Source organism: Balaenoptera ricei, chromosome 12 (genome assembly GCF_028023285.1).
Source record: "Balaenoptera ricei isolate mBalRic1 chromosome 12, mBalRic1.hap2, whole genome shotgun sequence".
Lineage (NCBI taxonomy): Eukaryota > Metazoa > Chordata > Mammalia > Artiodactyla > Balaenopteridae > Balaenoptera > Balaenoptera ricei.
Genome location: NC_082650.1, coordinates 35,083,316 through 35,095,883, shown reverse-complemented (window position 1 = coordinate 35,095,883; position 12,568 = coordinate 35,083,316). Strand labels below are relative to the sequence as shown.

The following is a 12,568-nucleotide window of genomic DNA, read 5'->3' as shown; positions in this document are numbered from 1 at the left end:
CAAGCCACAGAAGGGAAGAAAATATTTTTGATTATATATCTGGAAATATTTGCAAATCAAATATCCAGAATACAGAAATAAGTCTTATAGCTCAATAACAAGAGGACAAAGATTGGCAAAAAATTTGAAGAGACATTTTATTTCAAAAAAGACAAATAAATTGCTAATAAGCACAGGAAAAAATGTTCAACATCACCTGTCATTAAGGAAATGAAATTAAAACTACAATGAGATACCTTTGGCTATAATACAAAAGACAGTACCAAGTTTTGGTAAGGATTTGGAGAAACTGGAATCCAAATACATTGTAAATGGCAACGTAAAATGGTACATTATTCATGTTATCTTCAAAAGGGAAATAATACAAATGACCTTTAACTGGTGTTGGATAAACAAAATGTGGTATATCCATACATAAAATACTATTTAGCAACAAAAACACACCAGAATACTAATATATGCTCCAACATAGATGAACCTTAAAAACATTAAGCTAAGTAAAAGAAGTTAGTTTCAAAAGACTACATACTGTGTGATTTATTTTATATGAAATGTCCAGGAAAGGCAAATTTATAGATAGAAAGCAGAGCAGTGGTTTCCTGGGGCTGGAAATGTAAGCAATAATGATTGGCAAATAGATCAAGGGACTTCTTTGAGGTGATGGAAATAGTCTAAAATTGGTGGTGGTTGCACAACTCTATAAATTTACTAAAAATCATTGAATTGAACACCTATAATGGATGAATTTTATGGCTTAAAAAATTATACATCAATTAAGCTATAAGAAAAATCTAATGGGAAAGGATAAAAAATAAACAATAAATAATACCTACATGATATATAAGAAGAAGATAGTGTTTTGGTTCCAAAAAAATGAAGAATATAATAATGAGGATAGGGAATATAGCGAAGGAGGAACAGAAAATTTGCAGTATTAAATAGGGTGGTCAGGTAAGTCTCATAGAGAAAGGAGTTAGCCAAGTTGACATCTGGTTGAAGAGCTTGCCAACCCAAGGGAAGAGTGTGAGCAAAGCTTTAGGGCTGGAGCATATCCTCAAGTTTGAGGAACAGTGAGGAGGTCAGTGTGGCAAGGAGGAGAAGATTAGTAAACAATAAACTCAGAGAAATAATGGGAGTAAGGAGAGAAAAATAAAAGGCCTTATTACCCATTGTAAGGTCCTTATTTTAAGAAAAAATGGGAGAGCCATAGGAGGTTCTTTAACAGAGGAATGGCATAATCTGGCATACCACTTAAAAGCATGACTCTGAATGCTATGAGAATAGACTTCAGGAGTGAAAGAGAAGTAGGGAGACAAATTAGGTGGCTATTTTGATAATCCTGGCAATAAGTTATGATGATTTGAACCAAGGGGGAAGATGGAGGTTGCAGTGCAAGTGGTGATATTCTGGATAAAGCATGGGGGGAAAACTGGCATCAATTTTTCTCCTTTTAAAAGTTAATTCATACTTTTATAAAAATTAGAAGATAATACATCAAAATGTTAATCATGTTTCTCTCTATTTGATGAAGTTATTGAATATTTGTGCTTCTACTTTGTCCAACTTTCTAGCCATGCGCACGTATTATTTCTATAGAGAAAAATAGATTTTTTTTCAATATCCAGTTCATTGAACAAGATCATCATGCAAACAAACTTTGTTTTTGCAAAAATTTTAAGTCAACACCAAACTGGTTACATATATGAAGTAAATAGTGTTAGATGGTAATGTTAGCAATATGCAGAATAGTCAAAAAAGCAACAGATATTTCCTGAATACAGAGCGGCGAACTCACCTTTCCATAAACATGTGGTAACATTATTACCAACTAACTTTCCTGGCATTATAGGACTCTCTCCAGAATGTCTAATGTCTAATTTGTTTAACTGATAGTAAGTGCAGTTCCAGTCATAATAAATATAACTTGTATCAGTAAGGAAATTTTGTTATGCTGAGATAACGAACAACCTCAAATTCTCAGAGATTTAAGTAACAAAGGTATATTTCTCATTTCATTACATGTTCAGTTCAAGTGGGTGAGGGCAGGGTCTCTAATAATTATAGTTACTTAGGGACCCAGACTGTTGAAGGCTCCATTTTGACATGATCTACCAGGATGAAATATGTTAAATTATGAACTAGTTCTTAAAGCATCAGTCCAAAATGATACACCTTATTTCTGCTCTCATTACATTGGCCAATGCAAGTCCTATGGCCACAAAAGTATAGGGAAGTCCAATTCTATGATGTACTTGAAAGAAAGAGAAAAATCTATGATAATTATTTTTACAAGATGTGAGATAAGAGAAGAAAATATTAGACCTTCAATTCATACTCATTTTTACATAAACAAAATTAACCTATACTAATATTTAATACAAAGGTTTTCTAAAATTTAATTTTAAACTCCATTAGTGTTTAATAATAAAGAAATCTTAATTTATTCCTACATCAGATGGTCACATGACATGTATAGTCCACAATATATTGAGACAGATTGGGAATTCCAAAAAAATGAGAGTTAAAAGTATTGTCTTAATTCATTCATATACTTGCAATACCTCCATATAATGGATTTTACATGTGTCAAGTAAAGTTGTTTTAAGAATTACTATAATCTAATTTCAACTCGCATAAAATAGACAATAACTTTGTAAGATGCCTACAAAGACATTTCAGAATTGAAAATTGCAGACCCTATCAAGAAGATGGCAGAATGACACTTTTATTCCTAGTACAAACTTGTCATCAGCTACATACAATTGCTGTCTAAAGAAACTGCCAAAACCAGATTTATAAAGAAGGTTACTTCACATATGGATTGATGGCCACCAACATTAATGATAAATCTTCCCTAAGCATATATTTTATATGGTGTATATATGCTGTATACTGGACCTTTATAAGATATCTTTAAGAGCTATTATTTACAAGTACTGAAATAAATACATTAGAGCTATGTCTTCGAATCACTCTATCACGATATTAAATCAACATTTTTACAAGTATTGAAGTATTCAGTAATGGAAATGTTTAATATTTTCAATAATGTTCAATAATAGTTAATATGTTATAACAAAGTTAACTTTTGTGAGAGAAAATGGGTTTTATTATTAATAAAAATTTAAATTACATTTAAATTTTAAATTTTTAAATTTAAATGTTTATGTTTAAAATAATGTTTATTTAATGTTTAAAGTACTATTAATTTTATATTTACTTTATCCTCTTACAATTTAATTATTTTGTATGCCTTAGAATGACCATAAATATCAATAAAGAAACTGATAGTTTAAGGTTTATATTATAAATAAAAATAAATTATATATAATTTATTTTTTCCACCAAAACTCTCTCTCCCCAGATCTTCACAACTTTGTCAAATGCACAAACCTAATCATTTAGGTCAAAGTCCTCCCATGAATCCTTTAGTCTTCCCCTTCCTCACACCTCATATCAAATCCATTAGCAAGTCCTGACATTTCTACCTCCAAAGCATATACTAAATTGGTCATTTCTCTTCCAGCTGAATGAAGGCACCATGATCTCTCTTCTGGATTATTACATGGTCCTAATGTGTCTCAACCCACTTTTGCCCCACTAACACCAGAGCAGCCAATGATTCTCCTAAAAGGGTGATCAGGTCCTGTCAATCTCTTGCTGCAAACTGGTCATTAGCACTGATAAAATCTAAACTCCTTGAAATGCTCTTGCCCACTCCTTAAACCTCTTCTCGTAAGATTTCCTCTCTGCTTTCTTCTGTATGTTCAAGGTACAGGGATATTTTTCTCTTCCTCAGACTAAGGCCCTTTTGGTCCCCAAATGTTTGCACTAGCTGTTCACTCTCTGAAACACTCATCTCCCGGATATTTTCTTGTCTGATTCCTTCTAAACATTCAGGTCTCTGCTACTAAATCAGCTCTTTAGAGTGGCCTTCCCTGATCATTTTATCTTAGAGGTCTCCACCTGCTTCCCCAGCCCCACTCTGTACTAAATTATGTGTTCCATGGCCTTTAAGGCCTACAAAATTTGTACATCCCCACGTCCTCAGCCTCATCTCCCACTACACTTCCCTTCAATTGCTCTGCTTTATCCTCACTGTCTCCTCTTTGTTTCTTAATTAGATGAAGAAATCTGTTATGTGGTTTGCATTTGCTCTGTCCTCAGCAGAAATGTTCTTCCAGAAATGTGCAAGGCTCATTTGCTTAGTTTATTCTGGCCTCTGCTCAAATTTCATCTCATCAGAGATATCTGCCCTGATCACCCTATCAAAAGATCATCTCTTCCCCTCTGCTTTGCTTTATTCTCTACCTATTTAGATCTTCATGGTACTTGTGTATATTTTAAACCTGTGGGTTGTTTGTCATTTGTTCCAGCCACTGGAACATAAGCTCCAATAGGGTAGCAGCTTACCCCATCCCCTCCATGATTCTAGCCTTTTGAATAATGCTTGATAATGTGTTATTGTAATTTATATAAGCTAGTCCATGCTGAGGCTCACTTGATGTTTGTCTATAAAACATGCTGCTATGATCATTGTAATATAATCATTTTTGCTTTTTGTAATTATATTTTAAGTTAATTTCTAGAGGGCAGATGTTTATGAACATGTTATATGTGGATGCTTATTGCCCAGTTGAGACCTAAAAAGTCTGTAACCGTTTACACACCCACCGCCTGTGCCTCCCCTCATTTCTGCACATTCATACCTACATTGGGTTTTGTGGATCTTTTTAATATCTGTGACCTAAGAAATGATTGACTGATTTATTGCTTTATTTGCATTTTATTGTTAGTAAATTTGAAAATTTTTATATGATTCTGGCATGTAAGCTGCCTTTTATATCTTTTTCCCGTTTAAAAATTTTATATTCATGTTTGTTTATTGTTATTTAATAAATTCTTTATACACTGAGGATATTTACATTCTATCTGCTATATATATTGTGAATATTTTCCCAGTTTGTAGTTTGTCTTTCATCCACATTTGTGTAATTTTTTTCAAGAAGGAAGTTTTCTATTTCATAAATTCAATGTTTTCATTTTTTAGAGTCCCTAGTTTAATATTCTTCTGTGGCTTCTTTGAGCATTTTTATTGTTAATATTTTAACTTTTAATATTTTTCCTCCATTTTAACTTATGTTGGGATATGCAGCAATAGGGGAATTCAAATTAGTTTTACTTTTTAGAAATGGTTGATCAGTTTTCCTCATAATATGCCAATATTATGGTAATCACAATAATAATAGTTAAGATTTACTGCAAGATTTCTATTAGTCAGCCATTTTGCTATTTTATATACAATAGCTCAATTGATCTTCACATCAAAAAAAAACTTCACATCAATTTTCAAGGTTATGATGAAGCTTTCTTTTTTCTTAAGAGAGGGACAAAACAAATGTTGAATGTTGTAAGTTGACCATGAAATCATCTCTCATGTGTAAACAGTCAGGAGGCCAAGTCCTGAGTTTATAGCACACAGATCTATGCCTTATCTCATGAGGTAGGGCAATTCAATAAGTGCCTGAGCAACGTGCTATTGAGTGTATCATGCTGCCTATTATCATTGTTGTTGTAAACTGGGAGTATTCAATCCAGTACCACAGAACCTTACATGACTTCATGTCGCCTTCCTCAAGTTCCTTCAAACCTCCATTCCCCAAAAATCTCCTGTCATGGAGTCATCACCACAGCACGGGTGAAACCTGGTTCCCCTGCCTGCACCAACACGAGAAGCATGAAGAGGAGGAAGAATATGTTTCCTTGCACTTAAAACAAGAGACACCAAAAACATGGAAATAAATGCTTAGAAAAAAATATTCCAAAAGAAAACTGGAGTAGCAATATGATTATCAAACAAAATAGGACTTAATAAAAAGCTATATAGGGAAAAGGATGATAATAATAGAGTTGAGGATATAACCCTCATAGCATAAGCGCATGCAACAACTAAACCTCAAAAATATGATGGAACAAAAGATAGAAAGAAATTAGGAGTGAACTAGAAAAATGAACTGCTGAAGGACTATTTCACATAACCCTCTCAGAAAATGACAGGTAAAGCAGAAGAAAAATAAGCAGTGAGAGCAAGATCTGAACAAAACAATTAAAAACAAGCTATTTGGTATATATAGAGAGATAGTGTACTAAACAACAAAACATGCTTTTTTGAGCTCATATGAAATATTTCCAAAATAGGACATGTTTCATGTCATAAAGGAAGCCTGAATCAATTTCAAAGGAACAATAATATAATACAGACTATTGTTCTCTAACAACATACAAGAGAATTAGTAATTAAAAGCAAAGAACAGCTAAAGGAAATTTTATATTATCAGTAAATAAAATAAATAGCCATTGGATTTAAAAGGAAAAAGTGTTCGTAGAACTGAGTAAGAGTGAAAATACTACATGGCAAAATTTATGGGAAACAAAGAAATATTTAGAGAAAAATACAGGTTTAAGCACACTTATCAAGAAGCAAGAAACGTTTTTAAAATGACTGTGAATTAAACTAGGAAGCTAGAAAAGGAGCAAGAGAGCAAACAGAGGACGCAAGAAAATAATGAAGATCAAGTCAGAAATCAATGAGAGAAGCAAAACAACAGAGAATTTTAACAAAACCAAATTCTGATTTCCCTCCAAAAAATTACATGCCCAGTAGTTCTTACAGAATTCTGCCAAATTAAAGGAAGAGTTTAAAGCCCATTTCGTTTTTTTGCAAATACCTCAGAAAATAGAAAACAACAAAATCTATGTAGCTCATTTTAGAAAGCTAGTGTTATCTTGAATCTAAAATAGTAGATGAGTCTATTAGCTCATTTCAATTACGATCAAATGCAAAAATCTTAAATATAATATCAAACTCCTACACTGTATTTCAAATGTATATACGTATAATATGAAAGGATCCTTCAATTTGAAAAGTCTTTAAAGGTAATTTACATTAGCAGACTAAAGAAACCAAACCACATTATTATCTTAGTCAATAATACAGTATTAAGTTCAATACCTATTTATTATGAAAATACCTAGAAAGCAAGGAATAGATAGGAACTTGCTTAATTTAGTGATAGTTAAAGACCAGTTCTAGAGCATTACACTTAATGGAGGAATTTTAGACGCATTTTCTTTATGATTCAGAATTCCCATTATTTAACACAGTACTGGAGGCCCTGGACTATACTATGAAGGTAAGAAAAAGCAGACAGTTGTTGAACATAGTAGGGAAGAGACACAACTCGATATTTTCTAATGACATCAATATCTATTTTAGGAAAACCAGAGAAATAAAAAAGATAAACTATGAGAATTAATGAGAGTTCATCAGTACTGCTAATAATATTCACCTGCATTTTTCCATTTCAGTGGTACCAGTGAGAACAGAGGAAATACGATTATCTGTCAATATAGCAATATAGTATGTGTACGTGTCTGCACTCTAGGAACTAGCTTAGAATACACAAGATCTCTATGGAGACATTTTTTTAAACTTCTAATACATAATCCAAAAAATGAGCTTTTTGTTTGTTTGTTTGTTTTAATGAGAGATAAACTATGCTCATGGATGGGAAGACCTTACTGTTTAAAAAACTGAAGTCATAATTAAAAACATGTCTACTTTAGAAATCCCAGCTCAGAATGGCTTCATTTGGAATTCTACTAAATATTTAAATAAAAAATGACATCTAATTTATATAATATCTTTAGAAGGAGAGAAAAAGACTTAACCCAAGAAGTTCTATAATTTCAACATGACACAAAAACCTTGGTAGGATGTTATAAGAAATAAAAATTATAAGCCAATTTCATACCCTAAAAGAAATACAAAAGTTCTTTAAAACTAATAAACTGAATTCAGTGATATATCACCAAATTGATCTTATTCCACAAATAAATGGCTTAACATTCAAAAAAAATCAATGTAAAAAATCATATTATCACCACAAAAGTTATAGAAAAATATTTGATAAATTAAACATACATTCATGACTTCTTAAAAAACTGGTAGAAAACTAGAAACTTCTTTAAACTAAAACAAACATTATATTTAATGATAAATTATTAAAACTTTCTCTCTATGGTTGTGAGTGACACAAGGAGGTCCTTTATCATTACTCTTATTCAGTATTATACTAGAAGCACTAGCTAGTACTTCAACTGAAGGAAAATAAAGTACAATCATTGGAAAGAAGAAATAAGATTCAATCAATATACAGAGAAAACTTAAATGTGTATATAACAAATCTAAAATAATCTAAAGATATATTCTTAGAATTCAACAAACACAACAAAGAAAAAATGAAAACTTCAAAAGATACCACTTATAATGGAATTTTAAAAATCAAATAACTAAGAATACATCTGAAATAGAAATGTAAGAACTCCACAAATAAAAATTATAGAATGTTATTGACAGAAGCGAAAAGAGATCTATTCATATAACTAGACAGATATACTAGGCTCGTGGATCAGAAGACTTCATTTAAAATGATGTGAATTCTCTCTAAACCAATGCACTGCTAATAATAAATGGGAGAACCAATTTTACAGTAGTAGTTCTCAAACTTGGCTGCATTTTTAATCATAAGGGAGATTTTTTAAAAACCCAGTGCTTTATCAGTATGCCTTATCACTTACATAATTAAATCCTTGTCTTTTGAGGAGACAGCCAGGCTCTGAAAGTTGCTAAGAAAGTAAATCTTAGACGTTCCCATCACAAGAAAAAAATTGTAATTACATGTGGTAACAAATGTTAACTAGACTTACTGTGGTGATCATTTTGCTATACATACAAATATTGAATCATTATTTTGTACACCTGAAACTAATACAATGTTATATCTAAATTAAATCTCAATTATTTTAAAAAGACTGATAATATCAAGTGTTGTCAAAAATATGGGTTAATTAGAGCTCTCATATTCTGCTGGTAGGAATGTAAAGTGGTATAACTATTAGTACTTAGGAAACTTGTTTTCCATTAACTACCCAGGCTGAACGTATTCACACTGTGTCATGTGGCAATTCCACTCATTTATACACCCAATTGAATGCTATACACATGTGAACACACATGTACAAGAATGTTCATGACAACATTACTGTTGACATCTCCAACTGGAAATAATCCAAATGTCCATTAGTAGTGGAATGGATAAATAGTGATATATTCATCCAATGGAATATTATACACACTGGAATAAATAAGCTATATAGAAGAGCATGGATTAATTTTACAAAGATAATGTTGAACAGATATGCCAAACATAAAAAGATACATATTATAATTTTCCATTAATATAAAGTTCATAAATGGGCAAAATTCATGATAATGGTTACTTTTGGGGAGGAACGTGGATAATGATTGAGAAAGGGTATAAGATGGAACTTCCAGAATACTTGTAATTTTCTATTTCTTGACCACGATGGTGGTTACATGAATGTACTTAATTTGTGAAAATTCATCAAGGTGTATGCTTCTTTCTCTTAATTGAGGTATAACATAATAGTAAAGTATTAAAAGATAAAGATAGTCTGAACACATGGAGAGACTATGTTCTTTTGTAAGACTTAGTGTAAAACTCAATTCTTCCCAAGTTAATCTATAAAATCAATATAATCCAATACAAATTCCAGTTGGATTTTTAAAGTAATCAGTTGATTTATTTAAAGACATGTTTGAAAGGTCTATGAATAGCTACATCAACTTAGAATAAAGGAGTAAAAACAAGAGATTGGTTTATACATGAACTATTATTCCAGAGCCATAGTTACAAAAATAATGCTTCAACACAATTGAGAAAACACAGACTAAAGAAATAGAAGAGATATTTCAGAGACAGACCAACCCAGATGTGAGCATAATTTTAAGACAGCAACACAAACCAAAGGGGAAAGGATAACTAGCTTAGTAAATGGTGCTGGGAAATTGTGGTTATTATACGGAAAAAAGCTAAAACTGGATTCCTCTGCCCTTCATGGCATAGTTTAAAAATTAAATGTGAAATATAAAACTGTAAAGTTGATATAAAATAACAGGAAAATATCTTTGTAAACCGAGCATGAAGAACTTTCTTACGAGAAACCTCAAAAGCACAAAAAAATGAGACCAAAAAAAATGACTTGGGGCCAGCTTAAGAACAAAGATACATTTCATGATATTATATATATGGAAAAATATGGTCTGATTCAAAATAATCAATTTACAAATGAATTAAACAAAACGGTCTATATAAAACTGAAGGCTGCCTGCACCAATTCATTGCCTACAGGTGTGTGTATGTGTGCTTTTGTGTGTGTGTGTGTGTGTGTGTGTGTGTGTGTGGGTGTATGAACTGGGTCTGACATTTGTCAAGCTTTGTTTTATTTCATAATATAATACCTAAAAAATTATTTTGTCTATAAAAGGAAAAGATTTGCCTACCAAAAATTCTTCATCTTCCCAGTAGTTTTTCTGTATTTGATTCTACTACTGACTCAGTTCTACGACTCTTGGAACCAAAAATGCATTTTTGCCCAGAAAATGACTCTGCCTTACATGTATTCAAACCACTGCTTAAATATTCTAGGGTATGTGTTGTATGTGTTGTAGGTCTTAATGCTCTTTTACTGAATTAATACACTAAGTTACACCAAAGCACACTAACTTATTCAATAATCTTAGTTGAACTCTGACTTTAGAACTCTGCCATAGATTCTTTAAAAATTATCTTGTAATTAGTAAACATTAACTTCTATACCTTCAAATAAGAATGCCATTATTTCAGAAACTGGAAGTTAGGCCACTACAGAAAGAGTGAGAGAAGCGCTGATACAAGCAACTTTTAGAAGTGGTTAAGAGTTTGGTGAAGTTTTCTTTCTAAATGCTGTGCTTTTAATAGTTGCTTTTTTTAAAACTATATTTTATATTCTAGAAACATAGATATGGAAAACTTAACTTTTCACTCGAGTTACAACCAATTTCAAAGAAAAGGCAGAAATAATTCATCATTCGTGTTGAACTATTTGAAGGCCAAGAAGCTTCACTCAATTCCTAGTCCCTATCCACCCCCAGAGTCCTATCTCGTTTCTCCCTTCTCCAACACTATTGGGTCTCTACCATTCCTCAGTTAATTACTTTCTCTGATGACCACCTTTCCTCTAACAGAATTCATATATTCTGTTAAAAATTACCCTAAAATTCCCAAGAGTATATACCTCATGAGCACTTTCTAGCCAGAGATAGGAAGGTGCTTACCTTCAAAATAGAAGCCTGACTGAATTTCTAGGACCCTGGGGAGGGTCCTGAGGTCAAGGGAGTGGATGAATTCTTCCAGCGACAATGCCATTGCTTTGGCTTGGGTCTTGTGCAGACCTGGTACTTACAGAAGCTTTTGGCTTCTGGGTGTCACTTGTCTGCAAGTGTAGTCTCACCTCATCATTCCTTTCTCAGGCAGGAATGTCACACTGAGCCTGACTTGGGTGGAGTAGCTCTGTGTGGGGAGGGCAGTAAGGAGGCAGGGGATAAAAGGTGTTACAGCTCTTTTTAGTTCTCATTGTGGCTTCATTTCCTTCTAACACTGAAGTAGAACAGGATGGGGGTGTGGTGAGCATATCTGAACAGACACTGCCAAAAAAGCGAGAATTGACAAGTAGCTCTCTTTGTCTGTCGCTGGTCCAGGTGTGCATCTCAAGCAGAGGCTAGGATGTTTGAGGTCACAGTTGCTTGTGGCTTGTCAACCAGGAAAGAACAGGAATTCAGGACTGAAGTCTAATCTTAAAAAGGGCACCATATTAATTCTTTATCTCTTTACTTCACTTCTAAAGTTTGGCTCTGTGCTTTATTTGCATACTCTCAGTGCTTTTATATTAAATTTGGTTACAAAAGTGCTTTGTGTCAGCTCTTTTCAGAAATCTGATACTCTGAAGAGAGAGGATCGAAACCACTTTTTATTCTTCCACATTAAAACTGAATATTAAAGGAGAGTGGGGGAGGAGTGTACTATGCAAAGTGATACAGTAAATTAATATTAATTTTCTAATCGCCGCACTATAGTGAAAGTATCTAAATCCGTTATTAGGAAACCTGAATTTCCTGGGTTTAGCTCTGCTTTTGACTTACAGGTGACATCAGCCTGTCTTCTCTGTCCCTCATTTGTCTCATTTATTTAATGGAGAAAAAGTTAGAGTCAAATAAATTGTACAATTTCTTCCAAGGCCAAAATTCTACAATTCTGATCATGAGGTCCAAATTTGCAGTGGGGAGGGGTGAGGATGACCAAAGTCAAAGGAAGAAAGAGAAGCCTCATAAAAGTAAATCTCTTAAAAATATTCCACTCTCTAGTCTTTGTATTTAAATAAGACAATATTTTAGAGCTAGAGTATACAGTTCAAGGTGATATTTTTTAAGTCTCTTTAAGGGTGACTAAAAGAACACTGGTTGGTATAAATACAGTGAAAGAAGCTAAGAAGCTGCATATTCTCCCTATAAATTGGACTCCAAGCTCCCTGTCTAGAAACTGTTTTAGCCTTAGGCGGCAAAGAGCATAGCCAGAGAGAGAGGGTCAGAGCACATCCCAGCTCCACT

General features: G+C 32.8%; 1 protein-coding gene across 1 annotated transcript in view; it reads right to left on the bottom strand.

Moving 5' to 3' along the window:
* Positions 1-11,330, bottom strand: part of THEMIS (thymocyte selection associated) — a 167,267-nt gene extending 155,937 nt beyond the window's left edge. The window contains exon 1 of the mRNA XM_059941616.1: positions 11,240-11,330. Coding sequence (XP_059797599.1) covers positions 11,240-11,330 — 91 coding nt within the window. The remainder of the gene's footprint in view (positions 1-11,239) is intronic.
* Positions 11,331-12,568: the final 1,238 nt, after the last annotated feature.